Raw genomic sequence first — 12,370 nt, 5'->3', positions numbered from 1 at the left:
AGCAGCATTCTAATCATGTTAGAAACACGCAAGCAGCATTCTAATCATGCTAGAAACATGCAAGCGACGTGTTAAAGCAGTAGGGATGGGCGTATCGATCCTGAAGTATCGATATATCGATACTGATGCAAGTATCGAAAGTACCAATACTCAAATAAAAAATATCAATACTAAGGTGTTTTATTTACCAGTGATTTTGTTTATTTAACAAAAATAATAATGCATACATTATGCATTGAATTGGACGAATAACCTAATTTAGCGATTAATTGTGTAGGATAGAACTGTTTTCCTGCTCATCTGAACCAATCAATCACAGAGAGCGTTCACTCGCTTCTGACCTCCTGACAGTGCATTCAAACAGGGCTGCAGTTCCCAAAAGTGTCATAAGAAACCATTGATGCTTTTGGGAACTGCAGCCCAGAACAATGCTTATCAGAGGACAGAAAAAACATATGTTTGAGTTATTTCACTATAAATAAACTGAAATTGTAGCCTACATAGTTTGTGCAATTACATTTATTTAAACTGAACGTTAAAAGTTCATATTGATCATGTTCTATTCTGTAATGTTAATATAAATCATACACTGTCAGAATAAAAACGTTGCATTTTATGCGTGCAACAGCCCGTCACTGGCAGTCCCTTGTGAAAACGAACCCTGGTTTTACTAAAGTTCAACTATAGTATTTGTTGATTTCCATGGTTACCCCTACAGTGAACATTTTAACAAAAATATAACTTAATATGTTGCAATTAAGGCGTATTGAATGTTAAAATGTGTTTCAAATATAGTTAGTGGGTATCATAACCCATTTTACTGTTAGTAATTTAATAATTTCATGAATTTCATGATTTAAAAGTTCAGTTTAGAAGTATCGGTATCGATATCGACGATACTGGCCTTTAAGAGTATCGGTACCGTATCGAAAACAAAATATCGCACATCCCTGTAAAGCAGCACTGTGTAACTTTTGTCGCTCTAGCGGTTAATAAACAGAACTGCACACATCCCGCGGAAGAACATTCCAACTGGATCTACTTCTCTAAGTGTATGTCTATAGCGATTCACGCAGGTATGTGTTACTCCGCAGCGGTGACCAGCCTACAATAGTCCGAATATAAGTACTTATTATAAGTGTACCGGAGTGATTCGGAACAAGACAAAACGCGGTTTGGAAGATGAATTCATGATGCACTCGCTCATTATATACATTTAGCACAGTGCTGCTAGAAACACGGTAAGATCCCGTGCCTGAAATCTCGCGGAATCTGACTGAGCTGTCACTCAAACCTCGCGATATTTGAATTTGAAGGCGGCTTGTGGGCCCGTCTCTTCTGCACAGGAACGCTGCTCCTGACATTTGAATGAAAAACATCCTCCCGAGAGCGCAAAACGATGGCTTCGGCTCTGGAGCAGTTCGTGAATAACGTGCGGCAACTCTCCGCTCAAGGTAACTTCTTTTACACGGTTCTCCAACACTCAGGCTGACGATTACATGAGCCGTCTAGCTTAATGCTAAAAGCCGTTAGCATGCTAGTTGTTTATATTTCAGGCAGTAACACATGGCATTGTTTATCTTATTCTATTCGTCCAACCAGAAATACAAACAAATGTTGCAGAATAATTACACGTCGCAGCTACTAACAGTTACTTGAACCGATTAGCTTTTACTCCAGCGAAATGACTAGTCATTTATCAAATATGGTATAAAATACCATCATAACAATGTTACTCTTGAGTTTCTCTGTCATGTAGAGCCAATCTGCATGAAGAAGGACGGGTTATCGTCATTCTAAGCTGAATATGAGATCTTAATTGCATGTATATTTGCATTAAGTCGTGTTTTCACTGATAATGCTGTGTTTCTCAGGTCAGATGACTCAACTGTGTGAGCTGATCAATAAAAGTGGCGAGCTTCTGGCCAAGAATCTCTCCCATCTGGACACTGTTCTTGGAGCGCTGGACATCCAGGAACATTCCCTCGGGGTTTTAGCTGTCCTGTAAGTCAATGTCTTGTTGAATGCTATTAGATCAGGGGTCTTCTCTGCCCGTCTGATAGGGTTGGTGCTTCTTTTAATTGTATTGCAGGTTTGTGAAGTTTTCCATGCCAAGCATCCCTGATTTTGAGACCCTGTTTTCCCAAGTCCAACTCTTCATCAGCACCTGCAATGGAGAGCACATCCGATACGCCACAGACACATGTATGAAAACACGTCAGCAGTATTTGGCATCATTTTTTAATCTGTGCTAATATTTTCAGTTTTTTTTATTCCTGCGTACAGTTGCTGGGCTGTGCCACCAGTTGACAAACGCCCTTGTAGAAAAAAAACAGGCAAGTGTCCCTCTTGTCGTTTCGGAGGTTATCTTTAAATGACAAAACTGACATTAAGTGGTCTTCTGTTTTACAGCCCTTACGTGGAATAAGTACACTTAAACAGGCCATAGACAAGATGCAGATGAACACAAACCAGCTTACCTCAGTGCACGCAGACCTGTGTCAGGTGAGTCTGAAAGCAGAACAGCAGTGAAAAATCGGTAGTTCACCCAAAATACTCACCCTCAAGTCATCCGAGATTAGGATGAGTTTGTTAGTTTTATATATATATATATATTCATTTAAATAATTTTAATGTACAACTTAATGACCAAATAAAAAGCACATCAAAATCATTGTGATTTTGTGATGTTCACAATTAATGTATGACATATTGTAAATATTCTAGTATATTTTCTATCATCATGTTTAATTTCCCAGTTAATAAGCATTCATTCTACTCTTTTTAGAATTAAGAAAGTCTTTCTTTTTATGACATTTAAAATCATATCGTGATATTTATGTATTTTTTCTGAAATGGTTTAAAGAGGTTTTTTTTTTTGTGGTTATTGTGTTACTATTTATCCTTTTTTTTAAGTATTTTTAACTAAACATCAGTTATGTCTCAGTATATTAAAAAACGTTTAATACAAGAAGTAAAAAAAAAAAAATCTAGGCATGTTTTTCACTAACTAAACGGAGACATTTAAACATTTTGAGTTTTATGCATACGAATACACATTAATAAACAATAGCATTTACCTACATGCTAAAACATTTGATGGAGATTTCATTAAATCTCATTAAGTGATGGCACTAATGAATCAATTGATTGAGATGAACCGATTCACAAACATGAAATTTAATGAAACTTAACGAAAACTAAATAGCACATTAAAATCATTGTGATGGTCACAATAAATATGGCATTATGAATATATTGTAAACACCCAGTATTTATTTTCATGTCTAATTTCCTAGTAAATAAGCACCTATTTTGTGTTTTCTGTCTATTTTCAGGCAATAACCACTCCGGCGATGGCTGTCAGTCACATCATGTTAGAAGCATACAAGAAGTACATCCTGGTGTCCCTCATCCTTCATGGCAAATTACAGCAGCTCCCCAAATACACATCACAGATCGTGGGCCGCTTCATCAAGGTGAGTGTTTCTGCCTCGACACTGTGGCTTTGTAAAGTGTGACTGTAAAGACCCCGTGAGCTCATCATGTTTTCTGTGTGTGTGTTTGTGATGTAAAGCCCCTCAGTAATGCTTACCACGAGCTGGCTCAGGTCTACGCCACCAACAACCCCTCCGAGCTGCGCACTGTGGTCAACAAACACAGCGAGACGTTTGCACGAGACAGCAACACCGGCCTGGTCAAACAGTGCCTGTCCTCGCTCTACAAGAAAAACATTCAGAGGCTCACCAAGGTCTGAACCTACACGAATCCGATGCTTTGCATGCATTAGAGCAATGTACTGTTAGTAATTCATTGCAGATTAATCGCACCTCAATTTGGGCTATGAAATTACCCCCCAAAAGATCATTTGAAGTCATTATTGTGTTAAGTGAGAAAAGCATCGAATAGACATGACAAAAAAGTAGCTTTCTTATGTTGGCCCCTAAACTGGGTCGTAACATTTAGAAAGAAATATTTTGATTCAACAACTTTTAAGGCTACAATATGGCCATAACATTGTTTTCAGAAGCGCATCTCAAGTGGCGTCCATTAGGACAGCATAAATAATGCGGAGATTAATGGGTTTAAAAAAAAATTTTTTTATGAAGTATTAAAATATGAAACTGAAAATGCAAGTAGGAGTCACCAGTCTTAATGAGTGAATCATTCATTCAACTGATTCATTCAGAAACGAAGCAAATGACTGTATTCATGAATGAGACTCACTCGATTCGTTAGTTTCATTCAGTAACGAATCACGCACAGCAGTTCTGCTGTGGCTTTGATTTGAACTTTTTTCGTTTTGAGCAAAATAGACAATATTGTGTCTCAAATATAACAGAAATGGTTGTTTAGAATCAATTTTCAACTCGTTTGCAATTGTGCAGATATTCTGAAAAACCGCACTCTTGCTGGTGTGATATCGCTATACTATATCATATGATATAAATATAAGAGGGTGGGGTTTTTTGCCCTCATATCTTGAATTTTAGGCTCGTATAACTGCATTCTAATAGGCTTCATCACGCAGTCAAGTCGTCCTGCATCATGTTGATCAGAAACTGCATCATAATTAAACGCACCAAATTAACGTGCGAAATGTACAGCACAAATTTTTCGGTTTTGTAAATGGTAATCTCTGTTGTTGTGATTGACAGACGTTCTTGACGTTATCCTTACAAGACATGGCGAGTCGAGTTCAGCTCTCCGGCCCTCAAGAAGCCGAGAAATACGTCCTATATATGGTATGAAATCAGCCTCGTCCTCGTTATTTTACATCTGAATCACTGGATGTTTCATATTTATTCAACATTTGAGGTTTGTTAGTGCTCGAATCTTTGCTCCTTCGTCTCCCAGATCGAGGATGGAGAGATTTATGCAAATATTAACCAGAAAGATGGCATGGTCTGTTTCCATGACAACCCTGAGAAATACAACAACCCTGCGATGCTCCACAAAATCGACCAAGAGGTTTGTAATGATAAAACAGTGCTTTTCTTCATTCAGTGCTAGTGTACAAGAGAACGAGACCGTGAAACCTAAAATTAGACACCAGAGAACAGCATGCATTATATATTTACACCCTCATTATTTTTCTTATCTTATTAATCACCATTTCTTTCAAGAATATTTGAGAGAATTATTAATAACATGCATAGCAAACATGAATATATTTCAAAATGCTCAACGAATAATACTCTGAAGATTAGGGAAGTAGCGATAATAGTTTTGTTATTTGACGTGTTTCAGTTTCACAAATGTGCAGCATTTTATCTGAGAAATAATAAAAGGACATCTTTTCGTTTAGAATTGTAACATCCCTGCTGAAGATCATAAAAATGATTTTCAAATCAACATAAATGAGATAAATAAAACCATTTATTATTATATAATATTATAAATACAGTAAAAACTGCAATATGAGATTATTACAATAGAAAATAATTTTTTTCTATTTTCATTCATTGTATTTATTATAATCTAAAAATAATTTTAGATACAGTAATTATACAATATATAAAATACTATAAATACAGTAATGTTGTGAAATATTACAATTTAAAATAACTTATTTTTTATTATAATATAAAACAATTGTAATGTATTATAAATACAGTAAAAACTGTATTATGAGATTATTACAATATAAAATAATTTTTTCAATTAATGTTTCTATTTTCATTTATCTTATTTATTTTAATATATAAATAATGTTATATAATATATAAAATACTATTTTAAAAACTGTAATGTTGTGAAATATTATTACAATTTAAAATAACTTTTATTTTGTATTTTATAGCATTTAAAAAAAATTAAGTATTCTGAATTAATTGAAAATTTGTGGTGTTCAAGATCTAATTGAACACTTGTAATACACTGCAAGTTTTAGGACTTTGAGAAATGCAAATGATTCTGCACTACTTGAAATACGATATAATGTTTATGCACCACTGCATTAATATGTGTCCCTGCAGCACAGAAGCAGTGTTAAGTCGCTGGGGGATATTTGTAGCAATAGCCAACAATACATTGTATGGGTCACAATTATACATTTCTCTTTTATGCCAAAAATCATTAGGATATTAAGTAAAGATCATGTTCCATGAAGATATTTTGTACATTTCCTACCGTAAATATATCAAAACTTAATGTTTGATTAGTAATATGCATTGCTAAGACCTTCATTTGAACAACTTTAAAGATGATTTTCTCAATATTTAGATTTTTTTGCACCCTCAGATTCCAGATTTTCATATATTGTCCTCTCCTAACAAACCACACATCAATGGAAAGCTTATTTATTCAGCTTTCAGCTGATGCATACATCTCAATTTAAAAAAATTGACCCTTATGACTGGTTTGGTGCTCCAGAGGCACATATAATGTTTGTTAACGAGTCGTTTTGTAGTGTTAGCCTTTAAACACCTGACTTGCGTTAATCTATTTAGACTCATTTATACGTTATTGTAGGGTTTTTGAGTCTGATGTCCCGCTGTTATCTGTCTTTGGCTCTGATGCAGATGCTGAAATGTATAGAGTTGGATGAAAAACTAAAGTCCATGGATCAAGAAATCACTGTAAACCCCCAGTTCGTGCAAAAGGTACTAGTTCGAACACGCTCATGAATCACTGGTTCAGTTAGACTTCTACGCTGTGTAACCAGGTGGTCTGTTCTGTGTTTTAGAGTATGGGAATGCAAGAGGATGACGTCGGCAGCAAGACGTCGAGCTACTCTTGAGACCGTTGGGCGGATCGCTGCTTTACTCGCATCCCCTTCCTCATCCCAAAGCTGGAAGACCTTCATGAAAGCAAAATCAGTTTGAATGTGGACTATATTGGAGGAAAACATAAATGTGTGGAATGACCTTTTCTTTTTGGTTCTGTCACCGCGCACCCTAAACAAGAACTCCTTTTTGTCAGTGTTTATTTATCAGTGCTTGGTTGGCGTACTGGTCATACAAATAAAGATACTGGACTCCTTCGTTCAAACGAGTTGTGGAGATCACATCTGTATGCTCGTCTTTATTGCAACACCACAGAATGAAATAAAGAAACCATCTTAAGATCTTCTGAATGATGCATCTGCAAACTCTGCCGTGTGTGTTCGTCTCCAGAATCTGAATAACACACAAACACGTTTGGGTCATATTTAACCTAATTAAAAAACTGAGAATTTCAAAAAGAAAAAAAAAGCTTTATTTTCTTGTAATATTATTCATTTTTTATTTTTGGGGTGTCACTACCAAAGGGTTACGGTTCATACATTTGAGGTTTGTCTTGTTAAATTTAACTCACTTTCTTGTGATATAATGTATAAACCCATAAAGTTTCTAGAGAGGAAAGTATTTCTGTCACAACAAATTGAGGTTCGTCTTGCTCAATAGGGTTCATTTTCTTGTAATATTCATAAACAATTATTGCAGATATTGGCGTGTTTCTTGAGGAAGGTCACTACCAAAAGGTCTGTCATGTTAAATTTCAATCATCTTCTTTGTAATATCTCTAAACACTTTATTGATCTTGTTAAATGTTAATTTTACTGATGAAAATAGGCTTCATTTTCTTGTAATATTATTTTTAAACGATTTATTGATGATATTGGGGTGTTTCTCGATCTTATGATTTTGTATATCCCCACGTCACTACCACATTAGATCATAATATTGTCTTATTAAAATTAAATCTTGTAATATACTATTTATAAACAATTTATTGATGATACTGGGATGTTTCTTAAGAGGACTTGAGGAAGGTCACTACCAAAAGGTCTGTCATGTTAAATTTCAATCATCTTCTTTGTAATATCTCTAAACACTTTATTGATCTTGTTAAATGTTAATTTTACTGATGAAAATAGGCTTCATTTTCTTGTAATATTATTTTTAAACGATTTATTGATGATATTGGGGTGTTTCTCGATCTTATGATTTTGTATATCCCCACGTCACTACCACATTAGATCATAAAATTGTCAATATTGTCTTATTAAAATTCAATCTTGTAATATACTATTTATAAACAATTTATTGATGATACTGGGATGTTTCTTAAGAGGAATGTCTTGTATTCCCGTGTCATAAAATTAGTTAAATTTCAATTAATAAATGATTTATTGATGATATCGGGGTGATTTTTCATGCCAGTACAACATTAGACCACAATATTGTCAATATTAACATTAAATTTCAATCTTGTAATACTACTTATAAACAATTTATTGATGATACTGGGATGTTTCTTGAGAGGAACGTCTTGTATTCCTGTGTAACTATCACACAAGACCATACAACTGTCATTTGTCTTGTTAAATTTCAATTTATTTTCATGCAATGATATTTATAAGCAATTTATTGATGATATTGGGATGTTTTTTGAGAGGAATCACACAAGATCAGTTTCTGTTTAACTGCAAATAGACTTAAATGTCTTGAAGCATAATCTAAGTTTGTATTTTATATATGGGCCTAAGATGTGTCACTCTTAAATGTGATCAACAAAGCAATGCAGGTAGGCATGTGGACCGTGTGTTTTCTACTCGAATGACATAACCAGCAAGAAAAGAAGGTGCGACCGCAGCCAATCACAGGCGCCCATGCGGCGCACAAGCCTTTAAACAAAGACAAGCGGTCGCGCCGGCCAATCAGAATTCGGAGTTCTCGAAAGTGGGCGGGCGTTTATCGGAAATGACACCAATCGCAGTCACGCACTGCAAGCCATCCGCCAATCAGCGTTCGACGTCGCAAGGATCGCGTCGCCCACGGTGCTCGGTTGAATTCCATTGCCGTCCATTAAAACAGCCGACTTAGAAAATACAACATCAAAGTGTGCTCAGCGCAACCCCAAGCCCGTGTGCTCAATTCCAGTCAAGGATGACACCCTGAATAGCCGCATGTGTGAGCACGCATCTGCGACCCTGTCGTGGCTCGCCGCATTGCCTGGCAAAACGCAACAATCGCTGGATAATTCTCCTCGTGCTTTCAGCTGAGCTTGTTTCATCGCTGAAATACAGAGGAACTCGGATGTGGTTTGTGTCATGAGTCCGGCCGGGTGCTCCCATGTGAGCGGGTTCAAAGTGGACAACTGGAAGCAGAATCTGCGGCTCATATACCAGTGCTTTGTGTGGAGCGGCTCTGTCGAAACCAGGAAACGCAAGGTAACGTTAAATAGCATGCATCAGAGCCCAGTGCAAGTCGCATTGCTCTCTCAAACACAAACGCGTGTGTAATTCGCGAGGCTAACGCTCTTTATTGTCAGCGAGGGATCTGAATCCACGTCCATCTCTGTGTGCACGCAAGTGGATGCATTGGCTGGCCTGCGCAGACTCCCTATGCATTGGTTTCATAGGGCTGGACGTGGGATGCTTTTCCGCTACCAGTGTTTTTTAGTTGCTTTAGGGAGTTGAATTAGTCATTTCGAGCATGCAACACTTTCCTTGGATCTCAGACGCTATCTGATGCAAAGCGAGACTTGCCAGGCCTAAAACGCATTGATTGCCCAATACACGAATAAAGGTTTCAGTTTCACAGTTCATGACGGAATCTGGCTATTGTGTGGCCGGGCTAAGACGTTATGTTCACTGCCTAAACATCTCCACTTTAATATGCCCTTTATTATTATATCCACGATGGAGTGTGTGAGAACGATTCGCGAACCGGTTGTTCTTTTGAGTCGGATCATTTTAAGTGAGTCGTTTGAACCGGTTTAAATCATTCGTTCACGAGCTGCACTGAATCAGGCGCTGATTCATTTGAACCGAACCCGTTGTTTCGAATCTCTTCGGCTCTGTAAGTGTTTACATCGATCACATCATGATCCAGGTTGACAGACCGCTTTAATGAGATGATTCGGCTTCAACAAAAAGTCTCTTACTAGTAAAACAACAAATTACATTAGTGCAACAGTCTGCATCCTGAAGTAAATATCCCATTCATTTTCTCCACAGAGGTATTAATTGATTTTTAACAATAACCTGTATACTATTAAAGACAGACCTATTCTGAGCTATGAGGTTGTTAATCAATGGAATATGCGTTTGTTAACGCCATCAGCCTGCACAATTTCAACTTATTTTCTAAATAACAGCGAAACTTCTGGTGAAAAACTACATTACCCATGATTCAGCAGGAAATATCCACCGATCAGAGAATAGAAACGAGCAATAAAACTACATTACCCACGATTCCGCAGACAATCTCCACCGATCAGAGAATAGAAATGAGCAATAAAACTACATTACCCACGATTCAGCAGACAATGTCCACCGATCAGAGAATAGAAACGAGCAATAAAACTACATTACCCACGATTCAGCAGGAAATATCCACCGATCAGAGAATAGAAACGAGCAATAAAACTACATTACCCACGATTCCGCAGACAATCTCCACCGATCAGAGAATAGAAATGAGCAATAAAACTACATTACCCACGATTCAGCAGACAATGTCCACCGATCAGTTTGCTGTCTTGTTCTTGCATCTAATGTCATTTCCAGGAAGATTCCTGGATATACTACACTTGATTCTGCAAATGGGTTGTTGTTATATTGTTCATGTAATTTTTTTTAGCTTATCATTGAATTCCAAATGAACCATGGAGGCTTAAATAACAAAATTCAGTTTCTCCAAAACAATGGCTGCCTTTGTCTTCACAGCACCCACATGCCACTTTCTTAAATTTAAGACGGAATATTACTTTTATCATGGGAATTTGTTCTCATGAGTTGTTCTCAATTTTTTCATCTCTATCCATTATCCATCCTCACTGTCTTATCTTCCCATGACCGTAGACATCTCGCATTCATTCATTTCCCATAATGTGCCAAGACCGAACCATGACACCGCCCGTAAAGCGTTTCCCAAAAACCACATTCCATCACACTCGTTTACCGAGCGGTTGTGTGGCCTTTCCGCTTTCTCTTTCTCTCCTCCGTTTCTCCCTCCCCTCATTGTCCTCCTCGGCTGCCTGACAGAAACGTGCTGAATCCGTGCTCGCCTATTTCCATATCAAAAGGTGAGGTATCACCACAGGAGTTATTGGCGGGACCTTTTCGCAGTTATTATGACAAGAATACTATTAGTTCTGTCCAAGTTTGATTGAGGTTTTATTGAGCTATTTTTATAGGGTACACCTTGGTTTTATCTCTTCGTATAGCTCTACCAACCGTAAGAGGCATTATCAGAGAGGCTTTTTTCAGCTTTCAGATGCCGGTGCCAGAATTGCTTTCAACTGTGAGGAGGCATTGTGCACTATTCTTATCAGAAGAACAGGACTTGGTACATAACACTAGTATATGCTTCCTCGTTTTGCTCCAAATGACTCACAGGTTTTGCTTTGTCTGAAAATGCTGATTCACAGTTATTCTCCTGGTAATGAACTACAGTGTTTCAAAATGTATTAAAACAGGAGGTAAAGATGTTTGTTTTTTGAAATTCTGCTGTCAAACTATTTCCGTGTGGCAAAGAATAAAACATTTTTTGATTTGAAGATGATTATGATGCAAATGTGGTGTATTTGGTTTTTTATCTCATTTTCCATATACAGTATGTAATATAATTAAATGAAGAATGATTTCAGTCACAAGTACAAAGCATAGAGTTGTACCCTCCCTTACAAAATCGACTAGTCAGGTCTGATGATGATGGCATCCACTTTAAATGATAAATACGAGTACACAACTTGCAGTCCTTTGCCATATTTCTCAATGCTTTGTAGTTCACAGAGTCATGGTTCTGTGTTCAGTAGAGTGGAAGAATTTGGCTTGAACTGTAGACTCAGCCTCATATGAACTCACTCCATCCCTCCCGTCAGTTCATCGCTCTCCTCCCCCTCCCATCCACTCCCCATACTTTCATTTCTACAGCTTAGCATTCTACAAAAGGGTCAGGAGCGTAAATCACATTATGAATCCCTGTTAAAACTGCTGAAGATTTACAAGATTTTATCTTCAGTAGCAGCTACCTTTTCCTCCCAAGACAGATGTCAGGGGAAATTGGGATTGTGAAATTGATGTAATATTCACGTTCTCAGTTGAGCAGGGAAGGGTGAAAGCCTAAAATGAGTGAGATTTATCCGACATCTTTTGTTGGAATTAATTGGGACTATTTACTATAGCATTGAAAGCTTTTTTATTTTATTTTTTAAAGGTAAACTGATTAATTTCAGTGTCACTAGCATCACCAAAAATGCCTTATTCTGCATGACCATATTTTAGATCCCTTAATTAGGGCTGTGCAAATAATCGAATGATCACTGACAAGCTAATAATCGAATGCGATTTTCATGCGCATCTTGTCAGTAAAGCTGGCATTTACTACAAAGAGCCGTAGATCACTCACAAGCTACGCAAAATATCATTCAAAATCGC

At 37.1% G+C, this 12,370-nt stretch overlaps 2 protein-coding genes across 2 annotated transcripts in view; both read left to right on the top strand.

The window, feature by feature from the left end:
- Positions 1-1,290: 1,290 nt before the first annotated feature.
- On the top strand, positions 1,291-7,070 carry LOC107602414 (COP9 signalosome complex subunit 3-like). Its single transcript, XM_016294908.1, has 11 exons — positions 1,291-1,454; positions 1,875-2,004; positions 2,093-2,205; positions 2,287-2,336; positions 2,413-2,517; positions 3,339-3,479; positions 3,578-3,751; positions 4,659-4,745; positions 4,858-4,971; positions 6,525-6,605; positions 6,689-7,070. Exons 1-11 carry the CDS (start codon positions 1,400-1,402, stop codon positions 6,740-6,742), a joined length of 1,104 nt encoding a protein of 367 aa, XP_016150394.1. The 5' UTR covers positions 1,291-1,399; the 3' UTR covers positions 6,743-7,070.
- Positions 7,071-9,006: 1,936 nt separating this feature from the next.
- The window catches only part of usp22 (ubiquitin specific peptidase 22), a gene marked incomplete at its 5' end in the record, with an annotated part of 49,026 nt that continues 45,662 nt past the window's right edge, over positions 9,007-12,370 (top strand). The window contains one exon of the mRNA XM_016294932.1: positions 9,007-9,157. Coding sequence (XP_016150418.1) covers positions 9,007-9,157 — 151 coding nt within the window. The remainder of the gene's footprint in view (positions 9,158-12,370) is intronic.

Source organism: Sinocyclocheilus grahami, unplaced genomic scaffold (assembly GCF_001515645.1).
Source record: "Sinocyclocheilus grahami isolate Dianchi unplaced genomic scaffold, SAMN03320097.WGS_v1.1 scaffold326.1, whole genome shotgun sequence".
Lineage (NCBI taxonomy): Eukaryota > Metazoa > Chordata > Actinopteri > Cypriniformes > Cyprinidae > Sinocyclocheilus > Sinocyclocheilus grahami.
Note: the sequence above shows the minus strand (reverse complement) of the source record. Positions and strands in the feature narration are given on the sequence as shown.